The sequence below is a fragment of the Astatotilapia calliptera genome, chromosome 5 (assembly GCF_964374335.1).
Source record: "Astatotilapia calliptera chromosome 5, fAstCal68.1, whole genome shotgun sequence".
NCBI lineage: Eukaryota > Metazoa > Chordata > Actinopteri > Cichliformes > Cichlidae > Astatotilapia > Astatotilapia calliptera.
The window spans coordinates 29,391,922-29,409,111 of record NC_137426.1 but is presented as its reverse complement, the minus strand read 5'-3'; the positions used below and the strand labels follow the sequence as shown (position 1 = coordinate 29,409,111).

The 17,190-nt window shown below is 41.5% G+C and overlaps 3 protein-coding genes and 1 long non-coding RNA gene across 5 annotated transcripts in view; 1 reads left to right on the top strand and 3 right to left on the bottom strand.

Moving 5' to 3' along the window:
- Positions 1 to 17,190, top strand: part of LOC145428749 (uncharacterized) — a 217,496-nt gene that overhangs the window by 124,593 nt on the left and 75,713 nt on the right. The gene's annotated exons all lie outside the window — the stretch shown is intronic.
- cidec (cell death inducing DFFA like effector c) lies at positions 18 to 4,707 on the bottom strand. Of its 2 annotated transcripts, none has more exons than XM_026168743.2 (6): positions 4,460 to 4,707; positions 3,107 to 3,175; positions 2,845 to 2,998; positions 2,016 to 2,165; positions 1,235 to 1,428; positions 18 to 502 (listed from the first exon to the last, which is right to left on the bottom strand). In XM_026168743.2, exons 2-6 carry the CDS (start codon positions 3,157 to 3,159, stop codon positions 319 to 321), a joined length of 735 nt encoding a protein of 244 aa, XP_026024528.1. In that variant the 5' UTR covers positions 3,160 to 3,175; positions 4,460 to 4,707; the 3' UTR covers positions 18 to 318. The 2 variants fall into 2 exon arrangements, with proteins under 2 accessions (XP_026024528.1, XP_026024529.1); XM_026168744.2 differs by lacking the exon at positions 4,460 to 4,707 and adding an exon at positions 3,445 to 3,722.
- Positions 7,221 to 9,183, bottom strand: LOC113022862 (uncharacterized). Its single transcript, XR_013909064.1, has 2 exons — positions 8,348 to 9,183; positions 7,221 to 8,020 (listed from the first exon to the last, which is right to left on the bottom strand). It is a non-coding gene; the product is annotated as an uncharacterized LOC113022862 (long non-coding RNA).
- Positions 11,436 to 16,829, bottom strand: uqcrc1 (ubiquinol-cytochrome c reductase core protein 1). Its single transcript, XM_026168719.2, has 13 exons — positions 16,577 to 16,829; positions 15,485 to 15,625; positions 15,279 to 15,365; positions 15,026 to 15,155; positions 14,597 to 14,795; positions 13,936 to 14,015; positions 13,718 to 13,833; positions 13,416 to 13,559; positions 12,837 to 12,997; positions 12,654 to 12,739; positions 12,246 to 12,334; positions 12,036 to 12,111; positions 11,436 to 11,942 (listed from the first exon to the last, which is right to left on the bottom strand). The coding sequence occupies exons 1-13, from the start codon at positions 16,637 to 16,639 to the stop codon at positions 11,878 to 11,880; spliced, it is 1,437 nt and encodes a 478-aa protein (XP_026024504.1). The 5' UTR covers positions 16,640 to 16,829; the 3' UTR covers positions 11,436 to 11,877.

The following is a 17,190-nucleotide window of genomic DNA, read 5'->3' as shown; positions in this document are numbered from 1 at the left end:
TTTCAGGAATGGCAAAATAAAAACAGTTGCTTTTATTTATTATATCATCATAGGAAAAAGTTGCACAATAGTGAGTAAAAGTGATTTTAGAGGAATAAATTGTGGCATTGGTTTATACATACATAAGAGGTAAACAAATGTAACAGCAAAAAAAAAAAAAAAAAAGTGACATTGAAAAGAGACTGCCGAATTCATGACGTTGCCAAACTGCACTGGAAACTATGAGATGATGAAACGAACTGCATGCTTCATCTGTGACAACTACACTGATGTACATCTAAGAGTGGGTAAGAGCTCAACCTCACCACTGTCAGTCTATCATAAGTAAGAAATCTTTCCCAGCAGCATGTTCTGCAGCTGTCTGATCCTGCTTTCCTGTGGCAGCGCCAGGCTCTTCTCCACTCGCGCCTCCTCTTCCAGCAGCTGCTCGATGTAGCAGGAGGAGCCCAGCAGGATGTGGCCTGTGGCCTGCATGGAGAAGATGGTCCATCGCAGAGCCTCCCTGGAATCACACGCATGAGAACAAGAGGGAGGATGGTCATAAATAGCCAGTTCCCATTTACAGCGACATGAGTGGAAACCAATAGGCCCACACAAACAGCCTGCATGTAACGAGATACGAGTATCAGTCTGGTATAATTCAGACAAGTCACAACACAAGGAAGCCAGATAGTCTTGATAGTCACGACCTCAGATGCTCAATTTTGACATCAACTGCATTTCATAAAACTGATATCCACGACCTTTTAAACCACACATCCTGCAATAGGAGCATCGCATTTGACAAGTCTGCAAAATGTAATCCTCTCAACTGAAGCTCCGAGCCAAAGCTGAAAACCAGCAGGTCTCGGCAGCGATGACATAACAAAATTAATCTCAGTAAAATCTAGCCTTTGGTCTTCTAGGGTCTGCGCATTTCACCACCCACACAGGTGTACACGCTCAAACCCGAGTGCATCATTTATACACAAGGGTCTGCTTTTAATACTTTTATAAGAGAAGCACGGGAGGGAAAAAAATACTAAAAAGTCTCAAAAGATAATCGTGCTAATTTATGCATTAGAAATTCATTCACACTGATCAGTTTTCAGCTCTAAGTGGATTAAGCTATTACTACAAACAATATGTTTCAGTAAAGATGCCACAGAGATGCTCTGAAAAAACAATCAGTTACATAATAGTTCAACACAAAATACAAAAATATCAGAATATTTTGGCAGCCTCCATCACTCACTTTAGCATCTTTTTGGCAGCGTAACAGCGCAGGTCATAGGACACAGTATAAACACCATACAGCGTTGCCTTCACATTCAGGCAGCCAATGAAATCTTTGGGGTTGTTCTTGTAGAGGTCAAAGGTCAGCTTGGCCACATCTCTCCGCTGCTGTTGCTGCCTGCAGTCAATAAGGCAATCTCTGGAGAGGTTGTACTGGGGGGGGCGACAGGATGAGGGATATGAGTCAGGACAAATGGGCACAAATCAGCGCTCAACTCCACCGCCACACACTTGAACTACACACTGATGGCGCTCCTGCCAGCGATGATGTGAGTAGCAAATGACAATGAGAAAAGGTCAATGAGGGGTCGTTGCAGAAAACATTTGGGAAGGGGTCCAAATTAATGCATGTATCACTTACTGAGAAAGTTAATTGCTTTTGGGTGAATGTTACTGCAATCTCACAAATCCCTCATGTCCAATTAGTATCAGACCCCTGCCTTCCATTTTTCTCAAAAATATTGAGCGGGGAGAAACTAATGTGAGGTTCACTCCGCGTTCTGCCTTTGCACAACAAATGGCATGTTGCCCTTCCATTTAATTTGATGGATAAAATATTTAACTGGATAGCCAATGTATCACAACACAGACTGGTCCATATTCATGGCTTCTGCATTATGCCTTTCTATCAGTCTACATCAAAGAATCACTGGCTATCAATATGTTAATATTTGCACGGCCACAATGAAGTAAAGTTGCTGGCCAAGAGTGCCATCTTGTGGCTAATCAAAACTACATACAGGATGTGGGCTCCACTTCTGTCCCTTCTGCAGAGCCATCAGAACAGCATTTTCTGGGAGCGTTTGAAAGAATTCCTCTGTGTCCACACCAGTGCCATCTTCATCCAACACCAACGCACTGACGCACAGTATACCCAACGAGTCACTGGCCTGAGCGAGAGTAGAGATGAGGAAAAAATAAAATAAATACGTACAGTGACCTCATCACAAGAAAATATGCCGTAAACCATAAAGCAGTTATTACACAGCTGTTCTGAAACATTTATTTTGGGAGTGGTCTCTTCTGTGATGACTCCATTGTTAAGGCAACAGCCAGACGGCTTGATGAGTAATGAAAACGCTATGAATCACATATGATAACCTTCAACACCCATCGGACCCTTTACACCATTCTGTCAGACGGCACTCTCCACAGCCATCATTAAGAAGCTGATTCAGGGAGCCTGTTTTTCATCCCTTTACCAAAAGTTACAAGGAGCACTGAATTAATGCCAAGGCATACTGAAGCCATTCAGATCTTGCTAAGACACTTTAGGCTTGATTAAATTTGGCTTCTTTATAAATTAACATTATTATAGTCTGACACCAGCCCTTTTTCTTGTTACATTTCACTTACATGAGCTCGAAACACACTCAATCACTTCAGATGGTGCAGCAACAAGTGGCAAACCTTTATCTAATTTCAATGGTCAATACACACCACAGAATCCCCCTGATTCCTCCGTTTTTAGTCCAAATGCTTTGTGACCACCTTACCATGATTATTAGCTGCTGACCAAGTCCCCCCCCGACACACACAGCATTTTTACACCTCACATCTTTCTCTCACCTTATTTGTCAGGTCTTCTAGCGTGTCTGCCATTATACCCTTTTTCACACTGCGGTCAGCATTCGTGACCCTGAAAGGCTTCGGTCGAGGAACTCGACCCGACAGGAGCTGCTGGGTCATGGAGGCACTAGCTGACACGCTCGCTGTTACACACCTGAGAAAAAGGTGTAAGACGTCAGGTCATCAGCTCATATATTTAAAAGAAAAAAAAAATTTTAAATAGCAAAAGAGCTAAGGGTGACAACCATCACAAAGCACTTACTTGGAGAGGTTAGATGGCGTGAAAAGGCTGAGTGACCTCATCGCATAATCCATATGAGAACAACTCGACCTGCAATTATAAGTATGATCAGTGTGGCAGCTAGGCTTCATGTGAAAAATGAGGAGACAGAAGGAGACAGTGGCAGCTTTGCAGTTTAAAACTGAAAATACCAGTAATAAAATTAGGAAAACGATTTCAGCAAATTCTGGAACTGGAGGCCACTTTTGGCAGTCAGTCTTACTCATTTATAAATATAACTTGTAAGATAAACATTCCTTCAATTTCATGATTATGTCCCAATAAAAAGAAAAGAAACAATCAAGAATAATAACTCTTACAGTTTAGGAAACTCAAGACTTCTCCCAACCCTGTCTGAATATAATCATTATGTTGATCGTTTTTGTTCCCGAAGCGCTGCTCCCAGCAGTGTGGACCACAAAAGCCTCTGAGATAAAGTACACGCTCCTCTCTTGTTGCTGTTTCTTGCAACACTTGGTCACTGAACTTTGTGCTGATGACTGTTGATCTGGTTGCAACTCGTCAGCTTTATTGAGAAATCCTGCATAAACACTCCCACTGGCCCTGGATTTTAATTTGTTATAATAACCCAGTATCTTAAAGAAAGTTCAGCTAAAATTAAAAATACACAGCTGCATGAAGAATCAGGCAGTGTGTTCAGCAGAGCAGCACTAACCTAATTCTAACTAACTCCACTGCTTAGTGGCTTCAAAACTGAATTGAATCTGTGAGGCTCCAAAGCGGTTGAGGTGATCTGAGGACAGATGTTATTTAGGGGAATGTACGCTTTAATTACAGCATTATTGTATAATGCTGGAGGACATGAGAACATGTACTTTTCACAAATTAGGTCATAGTTCATTGCTAGCACATCACACTGGAGGATTGGCTCACGCTGACGAGGTGTGTGCGCACTGTCAGGTGTTATCACACTGGGCTACACGTCATTGTCTGACATCACCTGTGAGCGCCGAAGGAAAATCCTAAAAGTCAAGAAGTTACTGTAGGAAAAAGCAGCAGATACATTTCTGTATACTCGTTTATCTCTCAATCCAGCTAAAACGGATGTTTAGACAAATGAAAGCCGCTAACAATTTAAAATACATAAATTAAAGGACACTGGAGTTCACCTATTAAACATGGGGGATTTAGCCATTTCTAAACTAGGATTTCTCGCCCGTGAACAAAGTGTACACCGTCACAAACAAAGACAATGGCTCCACAAAAACAAGAAAAATAAAGAAAATGCTCGTTAAAGTTCACGGTTTATATTAAATCTGTTCGTGGTAATTAAAACAAATCATAGCGAAGCAAAATCCTTAGATGAACCCTTACGTTTGTAGTGTTCCTCCCGTGAAGCGCCTTCCCGCTAGCTTGCTGAACCGCTAATTAATAACACCTGCTAACGGCTGTAATTGAAGCCTGCGCCATTTTGAATGTACCTGTCTTTATTTTAGGGTTAGTGTCGTTCTTTTTTTTTAAACAACATGCTATCCAGTGGGCATACTCATTACTTGTGAAAACACCTATTCATCCAAAATGTTAAAATTGCACCTCAAAGGATAGTGGATGAAGATTTCAATTAATTACGGAAGTAAAAAAGAAAGCAAAGGACATCTTGTGGATGAGCAAGGAACTGCAGGTAGGAACTTTCTGCTGTTACATATGTAACTTTACTGGGCAATTTATACATAATCTATTTTATTACAAAACATTTAAATATACAGAAATCTTTAATCTTCAAATGTGACCACCACATACAGACCACATCATGATAAGATGATGAGAGCATCTGCATGCTGGTGCATCTGTACAGTAATGACTGAACAGTGAAGCTCACTTTCGTTGATTTCTCTAGTGCATTTTGAATGAATCGGCTGCTGCTGTGAGAAAAGCTACAGGAAATGTCAGTAAACTTCGACCATCTCATGGATTGCTGACTATCTCACAAAGAGGGTTCAGTATGCTGAACAGAGCTCTGTGTGATTTGGTTGATGTGCAGTACAGTAGCTCCACAGGAATCTGTGCTCTCTCCATTCCCGTTCTCCTGGTACACCTCAGACTTCCCTTATACCTCCTGGTCATGCTACCTACAGTAATACTCTGATGATTCTGCGGTGGTTGGATGTATTAGTGATGGAGAGGAGGACTAAACTGTTTGTGGGGTGGTCTGTGAGGAATCATCTGTAAAGCAGTGACACCACCTGGATGGTGATGGACTTCAGAAGGAAGAGGTTGGCTGAACAATCCATTCCCCTCTCTGTTTATCGTTTACGGGACAGGATCTGGATATGGTGGAGGAGTACAACTGGAAGACCAGCACAGGCTGTATAAACAGGACATGAGCAGGCTCTGCTTCCTGCAAAAGCTGAGCTCCTTCAATGTGCAACAGAGTGATGGAGGTTTTCTATCACTCAGCATCCTTTGCTGTGGTCTGCTCAGGGAGCAACATCAAAGCTGGTGACACCAACAGTCTGAATAAACTGATTAGGAAGGCTGGCCCTCTGACTGGCTGCAAACTGGACACTTTTATAGCTGTGATGAAGACGAGGCATCTGAAAAACCATCATCCATCATGGATAATCCTGAGAAACCTCTGCATGACTTACTGGACAGGCAGCAGAGCTCCTTCTCTAACAGACTGATTCAGCTCTGCTGTCACAAAGAAACACACGGGAAATCTTTCATACCGCACATTATCATCCTCCATAACACAATATATCTGTCTGACAAAGAACCATCTGCCAGATTTTTTTCAACAGGTTATTTGGTAAATTCAAAAGAATTTCCCAAATATGCCTCCTCTCACAAGCCTCCTCTCCATCACAACTATAAAAGTGTCCAATTCAAAAGATATGGGATAAACAAAGCATTTCTCATCTCATCATCAGTGGAATAGTGAAAATTTGGAATACTCAAAAAATGCTCAGACAGGCAAACGCTGTAGGCTTTGTTAGGAGGGAAAATGGTTACTTACTGACTGAAATGTTCAGTCCGAGTGTATTTCCTGTACTCTTAGCAGCTGTCTCGGCCAATGCGTGCAACAACTTGGAAGCCAAACTGAAAGGGACAAATAAAGACTGCGGTGTCACAGATGAGAGCACTCATTACATAAATCAGAGTACACTCCAGTTGCGGTTTATGGTGATAACTGCCTTGTGATGATGATGATGATGTGAGTTGTATTTATTTGAACTTCATAATAAGTTCATATTTTAAGTATGCTTCACCAGACAGATACGTCAGACTATAGAGCTGTGTCATGGGAAACAAAGCTCCAGCTTAAACACAGAGTAAAATTACTGTTTAAAAGCAGAAACACTTGTTTTATTTGTGGTTTACCGCCCGTGGTAACTGCTACAAGAGATGCTTTTAGGCTAAAGGTTTGAAAAAAACAGAGATAATACTGTTATAATATTCTCATGGCAGTGTAAACAACCCCAAGCTAATTAATGCCAGCTAAGGCAACAATCTAATACTATTGTGTAAATAACCGTCAGAGCATTTATCTTAATTCCAGATAGTTTGTCTGCTGCTCAGCAGGGTATTAGTGGCTTCTTTACTTATATTTATTGTATTATAATCACAGTAATTGAAGTGATTTGTTTCATTTAGTTTCTGTTATATCCGCACGTTTTGAGGTCCAAAAGTGTGAAGATGATATTTAAATCAAGCCAAAGTCATGGTCAGCATAAAACAGAGAAGAAGAAAAAAGCCTCACAGTGTAAATCAGATGAGCAGTTTATTTCACTCTGTTGCTTCACATTTCTTGCTCGGTGTAAGAGCACAGATTAATTATGCCATAGATGTTAGTCTACTCCAGAGCAGATAGGGCTTCAGACTAAGAATAGCTGTGACTTGTTTGCCAAATGTATCAGTAGTGAACAAAGGTTTTTAGAAAGGGTCTCTTCTTCTTTTCAGAGGTCAATATCCTGCGCGTGTCTTTGTCCTGTTATCACCCATCGGCGCCTGCTGTGGGTGACGCAGGCTCATTTGGCTGAGACCCATTCATTTGTGCTTTATGGGCTGCTGATGCTTGTAATTATGGCAAGCGTGCCTGATATCAGTGCAGAAATGAATTAGACTTGAGAAAAAATGGATTATGATATTGGATTTAATTGTATGTTTTCTACGGATTGCATGCAAATACAATAAAACACTTCTCCGAGTCACAGTTTGGGAGCCAATGGTGAGTATCTGAGACTAAACACCAGCATCATCTTACATTGTTTGCAGTGTCCTTGTTGTGATTGTTGTTGTTGGTTTTTTGTTTTGTTTTTTCACATCACTGTAGTGATTAATCAGTCCATGGTGTGGTTTGTGTGTGGAATGGATTAAATATAAGTATAAAAGTAAAGCAGATCTAAGCTCTAAAGGACAGATACTGACCGCAATGACTACTTTCACATGAACTAACATTGTTTCTAACCAGGTGTCAGTGCCACAATGTGTTAGCTCTGTTGTGAAGTGAGATTTCCTCCATCAAGCCTTCAAACTTCTCCGGGGGGGCTTTCATTTCCTCTTGCCTATTCGTGCCATCAGCTCTGCATTGGCTGCTGCCTTGGTCCTCATGTCCTGATTCTTGGCCAGGTCTATGAGTACACTGAGGATGCTGGTGGGAACATCAAGGGACAGAGCAAAACGGGACGCCTGCTGGGCTCTCTTTGGCACCTGGGAGGCAGGGCGCGGGGCTCGCCTGAGCACGAGATGATGCTGTGATCGGAGCAGTGAGCTCAACGCACCGTTGCGGTTTAAGATGTCGACAGCCAGCATGTCCCTCTCTGTGTCTTCATCGAGTTTGGCAACAGCCAGACTGCTCCTCCGGCTCTGAACACACAAAGGAAGCAGCAGAGCCAAACAGAAGCACGCACGCACACTTCTCATGGTCAGGACTGTCTGCAAGCAGAGAATCAGCTCCATATTACACAACTGTGACAGTGCAAGACTTCAGTGAGTGATCGCATGGAAAGACAACAACATATCCAACTGATGTACAAAAATAAAAATAGCTTTTTATTTCTTCAGCAATAAAAAGATGATGAAACACAAAATTCTTTAATACAGTTCTTTGCAAATCATTTTAGATCATCTGAATATTTAGTTTCTTAACCTTTCAATCATCCATCCATTTGATCCTCCTGTTATAGTCTGCAGTATTCTCTGATTCATGCATAGATAAATCTTTGCAAACCTCGTCAAGAGCCAGCCAAAATCAATACTTACTCAGTCACCAATATCAAAAGTTGGTAACTTGACAAAAAGGCACTTCTCCCTCCTCTGTGTTAAAGACAGCAGCTCTTTTTATGCTCAGATGTCCTGTAATCTTGTATTTTCTGTCTCACAGCTTCTGCTTCTTCACCGGAGGAGCAATGTGCACCAAACACGGTCGGATGTTGAACTGGACTTGACGATGAGCCGCTCGTCCTTTGCTTCGTCTTCAACCACTTTAATCCTCGCCGTGACACTGCCCCTTCCCCTCTCTGTTTATCGTTTACATCTCTACACCCCATCGCCCTCCCCTCATTTCATCTCATTTCCTTTGCACTCAGTGCTATCTTATTCTTTCTAAAAATAACACAATAGTAATCACAATAGCTTGCTTGGAGTGACTTGAAAAGTTGCCCCAATTTGGAGTCAAAGCACAGCCCACCTCCACGTCCATTCAGAAGTTAAGCATGGAGACGCTGCGAGAAAACAGTAATTGTTGGGTGTTGAAATGTCCCATAAATTGTTCATCTTTTCATCATGCTTGTTAGTTTATGTTTTGGAAATCATCCGTGCAGACTGAGTGAACATCAAACATGACAGTGATAAGAACACTGTGGGAGACATGCCCATTTTGGTCTAATTTAACTGAATGTATTTAAGGAGTTTGAAACATTAAGGTGGTTGGGAGCTGGTTTAGATTTACTGACAACAGTGTGAGTGAGTCTGTTCTGTAACATGCATTAGCTGGAAATCACAGCAACTAAATAAGACATGAGGTGAGTGAGGTGAATTTTTTTTTGTGTGTGTTTGTTAATACCAATTAACAACACAGAATAAAAGTTTTTCACTGGCTGCCAGTTTTGAAACTTGTTCTTTGACTAATGTCAGTCTTTTCGATCTGACCCTCTGCATGACAGCCCCTCCTTGACGTGTTTTTACGCCTATGCCCCAGGAAAAAAAACATTGACTCTTAGAGGAACATGCTGTGAGAACACATCTTTCTTCCTTTCTACAGAGCACAGAGGAGAAGAGGTGAGTATAAAGAGGTTAGAAGGAGAAGTGACTGCAGATAAAGCCCCGTGGAGAAGAACAAGGAGGAAAAGTCTTACAGGGCCAGGAGGGCAACTCAACAAGACGAAGCCTATCTCGTTTCCTGAGTCACCTCCATTCGGGCCCATCAAAGAACTTACTCTCATCCGACTAATGATATATTACGAGTGCAGCCAGATTACGATTGCTGGGTCCTTGAGGGCCTCAGGCTTACGAGCCGTTTCAGTTACCCACAGGTCACAGTAATGTCACACAGCAACAAACAGATGTACTGAGTTGTACCAGCAGCATTATTCAACATGACACGGAGCAGCACATGAACCTCAGACGATGTCATCTGTGTGATTCAAGATAAAACATACGTCATAGCAGGTCCTACTTGCCCATTCAACTGACTAATGACGTAGGCTGTTTACAATGAGCCTGATGCGTATCAGAGAGCACTTTATTCTCCGACTGTTCGCCCCGCTTAATATTCATGAAATGTTTAAGTTCTAAAGACGTTGTTAATAAAACGCAGCAATTGGCAGCAGTAAGGACAGGCTATTAGAAGACAATTGCAAATACTTATTCACTGTGGCAAAACTGAAGTAGGCAAACTGCGCTTTGGCCACAGCCACAATTTAAACGTCAAGACAAAGATCACAGATTAACCCAACATATCATCTGAAGTCTGAGCACAGATAATACAAATGGCACGTCTGGTTTAGGACAACAACATGAATGATAATGTGTTCATTAATGTATACAATTTTTTCAGAAAAGTAAAAAGTGCGATGTTTACAACACTACAAAAACTGTGACAATTTAAGTTCCAGCAAAAACTTTAGATTTAAAAGTGAAGGTAGTCTAGTAACCACATCATCAGTGCTTTAAAAGTCCAAGAACCTCCAGACAGAAATATTAGCCCCCACACAGCTCTTCCAAACAAACTAGTTTTATTTTGAATGCTTACATTATTTTACTTTACAAAATCTGCCAGGGGCAAAATTATTGGGCCACCCAATGCTAATTGATAATTGTGAATCCTTTTTGATGGATTAAAGCTTGCAGTCATTTGTTGTGAATTTCAACAAGTCTCAAACATGCCTCCTGAGTAATCTCAGCTCATTCTTCTTTAGCCAATCTGTCAAGCTGCTCTAGATTTGATGGTCTTCTCGGACTTTGCTCTTCTGTTCACCTCACAGATTTTCAATGGGATTCAAATGAGGTCAGTCAATAACTTTCACTTTGGTCTTCTTCAGGAGCATGTTTTGGGTCGTTATTGTGTTGGAAAACAAAGCACTGACCAGACTAGTTTTGTTGCTTACAGCTTGATATTTTCTTCAAAATCTTCACATATTCTTCTTTCTCCACATCCACAGCATAATACTCCCAACTCCTGTGTTTCACTGTGGGGACGGTGTTCTTTGGGTTGTAGCCGCTCCTTTTTTCTCCAAACATGAGCAGCATCTTTATGGTCAAAAAGCTGTAGCTTCATCTCATCTGTTCTTGTCCTTAGTATGCTTCAGTCTGACTTCAAGGTGTCTCTTCTGCACGAATAGTTTTCTCTTGCTAACCTCACAATCCATTCCTGTGCAGTCCTAGTCTTGTTCTGTGGCGCACTCTTTGTTTTTATACTGTGTGTAAATTGGAAGATAACCCTCAGCTTTAACCTGATTTTATAAGTTTCAAGTATCGCAAAGTTAAAGTGCATCATTGCACAGCAGTGGTTTGTGCTTTGGCTCAATTAAAGTTTTTCCTTCTGCTGAAAAATCTTATGCGGAAACACAATTGATGCTTTCTAAAGGAAACTACTGTGTTTAGAAATGTTATGTTGAAAAGCCCTTGCTGTGTTTAAAAAGTACTTTTTCCTTAGTGGTCTGATATTACAAACCTATGTTTTAAAAACATTGTGAGGTGTGAATGCGACTCACAGTAAGACCAGGTTAGCTCTTTGCTTATATTGTGCACACGCGTACTGTTTACATTCATATTCAACATTTCTGTATTTACATAATTTAATCATTAAGAAATCCTTTTGTATGACTAACAAAGGGACACAAGACAAATATTTTACAGTTTTTTTTTTAATTTTTGTTGGAATGAGAGCTTCTGTTATGTACAATAGTGGACAGAAACAAATGTTACAGAAATTATAAATATACTCTTGCTCCATCTGGTGATATTCAGTACTGACCATATTATGTCACACTGATAATTATTCAATGTTCAAGTCAGCCCTCTGTTCCCTTTATAAATCAGTATAAGGTGAGCAGTACCTGTGCAGTACAATCAATATGTAACCAGAACGCAATTTAAAGACAAAATATGCAGATTGGCTGCCCCCTGATGGCTACTGTTAATGAGCTGGTTGGACAAAAACGGGAAGCAGAGGTTGGATGGCTGCCTTTGCTGACACACCAACATGTGGAGAATCCACTGTTTACTCTCGCAGAGATAAGGGGAGGAAGGTGAAGTAAGGGTGAGGAAGAAGAGACACATAACTAATGATCTTAGAACCTCAGCCAGTACATGGCACTGCGCATTCTGTTGTAGTCCGGTAACTGCTCAATGGGGCCTGGTGGAGAGAAGGAGGGACAGGTTACAGAAAATAGTTGCAGCATGAGCTGCATCCTTGCTGTGAAGAGACTAAAAGTACAGCAGAACTCACCGACAGCAGCCACAGCAGGACACTTATCGTAAATGTATTTGCAGCAGATGTCACGCACCATCTTGGGGGTCACAGCCTGAAAGGAAAGATTTAGAGTTAAAACGCTCATCCGGGAGAGACTACAGGACTAAGCCAAATCTGAGAAGGTACTGTATGATGCTGTGAAGACACAGAACATCGTGATCTTTTTGTCCTTTAGAGTAAACTTACATCAATCCGAGCATCCCACTCTGCTATAGGAATACGCCGGCCGTAGTTCAAAATGTGTCTGCCAATGTCATCACAGATTGGTGTTGTTCCTAGAAGGTAAACAGGAGTGTCAACTTATAATTCATGAGAGTGGTGTGTCCGAGTTCATAAAAAGAGAACGTTTTCATTCTTTTTTTCTGTGATTAAAACATACTGTACTGTGTGAGACTTTCAGGGATGCAGTGCACACAGTATCATCAGGTAGTGTCATTGCTCTCAAATTCATTCTGCTGCACATGTTCAGCTCAAAAACGTTTTAGGACTTTACTTTTTTGAAAGGAGCTTATGAAAAAGATCTAAAAATTCCAGGTTTTCAACGGTGTGCAAAAACTATATGCACATGTATAATCCATTACAGATATTACGTACCATTGAGCTGTCCAACCAGGCTAGCCTTCAGAGCATTCCTGCCTCTGGCGACATCACTCTCTGTCACTGTGGTGCACAGATTCATCCTGCAGGGAGCAAAATATGAAGGAATTAAACCTTTAGCAACAAACCACAGACTCTAATGTTCCCGTTGCATCTCTCTGTCCGTGAACCATTACTGACCAGGCATTCTGGGACCAGTGCATCATGTCGTCGATGTTGTTCTTATCGGCCACAAAGTAAATGCCCAGCAGGCCAGTGTCGCTGTAAGAGGAGTGGAAGGCCTGGAAGCTGTGACAGAGGTTATCCTCCACCGCCAGGCGAGCCAGGCGGCTGCTCAGGTGCTGAAAAAGAGAAGAAAAAGGAATATGTTATTATATTTCTTCATAACTAAAGAAGAAACCAAGAGTCAAGTTTTTCCAGTTGAACTGATTCGTGTATTCAATAGCTGACACTCACAATATAATTACAGTATTACTAAAAAAAAGTACTCTTTTTTGTTTACATTTTAATCACTTTCTTGTCAGACATAACAAAGACTTGTTCATCTCAGCAAGATCCTCCTTTCTGAGTTTAAATCTCAAATCTGATACACTATACACTGTGGCAGCAACACTTTTACCTGAGAACAAATAAAGCTTAAAAGATAAAGAACCAGCATGATGATGTCATGTTTGTGGACATTTCAATACTACAGTTACACTTTCATCGTTGCCGTCTGTTCTACACTGTACATTTTAAAAAATAAATAACATTTCCAACCTTTCCACCACCGTAGGTAAGGTCATAGCTGCCGATGATGGCGTTGGCCACCATAAGAGGCACGATGTCTGGACTAGCAGCACTAGCACCCTCCACGGCGATGGCAATGTGTGCCAAGGGAAAAGCATCGTCACGCATACGGACCTGAGGAGAGGAAGAAGACCATTTACCATAATTTTGAATGTCCCCACGTCTCATTCTAAACAAGAACCAGGTTTTTGAAATCTTTATAAACACAAATACTGAAGAAAAAAAAAATGAAGATGCAGTTTTTATTTGTTTTTTTAATTAACACATCTCACCTCACTGCCAGTAAACCGGCAGGGTGATAACACAGGGACAGCATCTCCCTCGTACTCAAAAGACACTCCACTGAAGTGAGACTTGGCCAAACCAACCAGCTCGTCGTGGCTCACACCTGTAGAGGAAACACACCAGATAAGCATCAAGGCTTTCAAGGTTGTAGAGCATTACAATGCACCATAATGCGTCCTAACAGCGTAAGAGGAAGAACACCTACCTCCAGCAGCAGCGAGCACCATGCGAGGAGCTTTATAGTGGCTGTTGATGTAATCCACTAAATCCTGGCGGGTCAGATTCCTGTGAGCATTGTATAAAAGATTAGTCATTTTTTTACATAAAGGTGTAAATTGTGTGATTTTTTTGCTGTGTTAGTTAAAGAATTATAACAACTATCATTAGAGCTGTGCCATATCATATTGTCTGCAATAATACCAGTATAAATTTATATGCAGTATAAAAATTATTGCGATAGCAAACAGGTGACAATTTATTAGCTCCAAAAAAAAAGAAAGAAAAGAAAAAAAAAAAGTACAATATAAGCATATTTCCCTCATTGCTGGATTTTTCAAAAATGGCAATTTTGATTTTCGTGAAGGTTTCGGGAATCATCGAGTGACACCACTGACTAGCAAGTCGGTGGCAAACAGTCTGATGTCACATTTTCAGCTCGCCTAAGATCACTTGGAACATCAGCCAAGTAGGTAGTAAAAATAGTACCTGGTATCAGGTAGTACCACCTAAATGGAAAACCCTAAAAACTAAGTCAAGCTATACTGAGCCAACTCGAATAGCCCGAGTAGTCTTTCCCCTGACAGCTGTTCTAAGACATAATAATAATAATAATCTAGAGATATTCATGAGCAGGCAGCTCCTCCCACCTGGCACTGCTGGAGGGGCCCAGCACACTGTGTCCCAGAGCAGTCCCCTGGAAGGCTGTGGCATGCAGCAGGTCCAGGCAAACTTCCTGCAGGTTGCTCTCAACTTCCTCCAACTCACGCAGGACCACGCTCCGCTGCTGCTCGATTTCAGCCTCGTTAAGGGAGCAGCTCTGCACGACTTCTGACAGCAGCTCAACAGCTGGAAAACACAGATGTTGTTCACAACTAAGAGGAGAAATGCACATACTAGGTGCTAAGAAACAATGAAAGTTGGAATTTCTTCCCTTCATAGTAGAGAACCAAGTATAAATGACTGATTTATTGTTATATTCTCATTAAATAGTTTATCTCACTGTGATGTCTTGGCGATCACTGTATTATTAAAACTAGAGAAGAATCTGTGTTTTTTTTTTTTTTTTTGCCTCTCACCTTTAGGCAGGTCTTTGGTCAGGGTCTTCATATAGTATGCAGTGTGCTCCCGGGAGGTGTAGGCGCTCAAGTGAGCACCCATAGACTCCACCTGCTGCTCAAGGGCTGTTTGTGGGTGCTTCTTGGTTCCCTGCAAAGAAGACAAAACACATTTACTGAAGGGGGGGATGTAATTGCAACCTCTGTCATTTTGGATATATAAATTCTACTTTAACAAATAGCCCTGTAGGATAGCAAAGGTCATGAAGTTTACCTTGAAAGCCATGTGCTCCAGGAAAAAGCCTGCTCCATTATTCTTCTCACTCTCGTAGCGACTGCCTGCACCGATCCACAGTCCAACCTGTGACAAAGAAGAGATGGCATGTGCTGAATAAATATGCTGAGGTTTACATGAGTAAAAGTGTCTATTGTGTGCTTAAACAACTCCAACTTATAGCATTATTTATGACGTGTTCTTACAGTGCATGTAGCATGTCCAGTCTCCTCAGACGCAACCCTCAAACCATTGTCCAGTGTAGTAAGACGGGTTTCAGGGGCTCCTGACAGACTCTGGGCATAGCTTACTGAGGCCTGTCCACGCCTCAAGGACAGCAGGATGGGCTGGAGAAGTTACAGATGCAAAACATTAAAACAATAAATTTTAAAATAGGACTCTGGAGAACCACTTTTATATTTTATTATACTACATAACATCCCAATATAAGAACATTTGGTGTACCATCCCAATGATCTATCTGCAAGTTCAAAAGGACTCTCCTGCTAGCGGTGGCTTTTAATTAAAATGATCCATTTTGTTCTGTGTTTACAACTGATTACCTGGGAGGAAAGCATGTTTTTTCTGACTTTGTATGCGCTAATAGGTAATAAATATCAGTTCATTAGCACAATCTTTATCACCTGCAGAATGAGTGATCAAAAAAAGAAAGGCTAACCCCAAATCCCTCTAGAGCAGTGTCTTTTTAAGACGGTACAGCTGTAATGACATGTCAGGGGCTGTCACTAGTAAACAGAACTGTACTGTTATTACAAAATCTGGTAAAATCTTGAATTTATGCTACAAGTATAATCCAACCTGGGTGTTATTACGACGTTTTCATGTTATTTTCGAGTTGACGTATTCGTTCTTATCCGGCTCTTCAGCCGCATCAACAACAGTAGTCATGTGTCTTTCCAAAGTCGCTACACTATCGGTGCTAGCCTCACTTGTCTTTGAGGGCAAGTGAGGACAAATAGCAAATGTTACCTCGTCAATGACCAAATTTAAGTAAAACGACAATAAGACTGCTTGAAAGATCTTTAATGAAGTGGACAAAGTGCTTTAGGTAGCTGTTACAATATGTATTGATTCATAAGCCGATTGACCTTGCATTCAGTGATAGCTAACTAATGCTAACCGGTTACAGACTCTCCATAGCTGTACAGCGAATAGCACAGCTAGCTAGCTTCCTGGCTAGCACGTACCAGAACACTTTTAGTGTTGCGGAACATTCCGCCAATATATTCCACATTTTTTAACAAAGTATTCTGTACGACCTTTAAAGAGATACTTACTCTGTGGGTTTTGGCAAGGGCTCGACCCACAGTGCTCCCCACTCGGCATACGGACGCAGCCATTTCTTCGTACGGTTACAGAAGGCAGTCTCGGCTGTTCGGTTGGTGCTAGATTGGATCTGTCGAAGGGACGACGCCGTGATTGGTTCTTACAGTGTGATGCAGGCGCCAGCACCTCTGCTATTATTGGTTTAGACTTCGTTAGCCGAAGGAAAGCAGCCAATCACAACACAATAGAGTTCCCCGCTGATCCAATCTAGTACAACCTAGGCGCGCTCATGTGTCTTCTTCGCGTGGACTTCCCTTACAGTACCGTTGAGCTGTGCATGATCGCCGCCACCTGTTCACTGTCGTTACTGACAGCTTCTCCATTCTGTTTACGGTATCTTCTGTTTGAGGAATTCATTAGCGAGTCTCAATGTCAGCGATATTAAATAATACTAAGCCTCATTAGCTTTTTGCATTTTACTCCATCTCTGTTAGAAAGAGATTTCCGGTGAGAGTGTAGTGATCTCCGTTTTTCACAAAAGCAATCCCAGTTCTTTCAGTCTATCTCCTCCTGATCGCTGTTGGTATATTTTAACCCCTCATACTTCTTTTCTGATCTTTTCATG

What these genes read in the sequence shown, in the direction of transcription:
- cidec (XM_026168743.2), bottom strand. Translation starts at nt 3,159, where the DNA reads ATGGATTATGCGATGAGGTCACTCAGCCTTTTCACGCCATCTAACCTC. An exon ending in ACGCCATCTAACCTCTCCAA is followed by an intron (nt 2,999 to 3,106) that starts GTAAGTGCTTTG and finishes CCTTTTTCTCAG; the next exon opens with GTGTGTAACAGCGAGCGTGT. An exon ending in TAGAAGACCTGACAAATAAG is followed by an intron (nt 2,166 to 2,844) that starts GTGAGAGAAAGA and finishes ACTCTCGCTCAG; the next exon opens with GCCAGTGACTCGTTGGGTAT.
- uqcrc1 (XM_026168719.2), bottom strand. Translation starts at nt 16,639, where the DNA reads ATGGCTGCGTCCGTATGCCGAGTGGGGAGCACTGTGGGTCGAGCCCTT. An exon ending in GGCCCCTCCAGCAGTGCCAG is followed by an intron (nt 14,016 to 14,596) that starts GTGGGAGGAGCT and finishes CAATGCTCACAG; the next exon opens with GAATCTGACCCGCCAGGATT. An exon ending in GCCGGTTTACTGGCAGTGAG is followed by an intron (nt 13,560 to 13,717) that starts GTGAGATGTGTT and finishes TCCTCTCCTCAG; the next exon opens with GTCCGTATGCGTGACGATGC.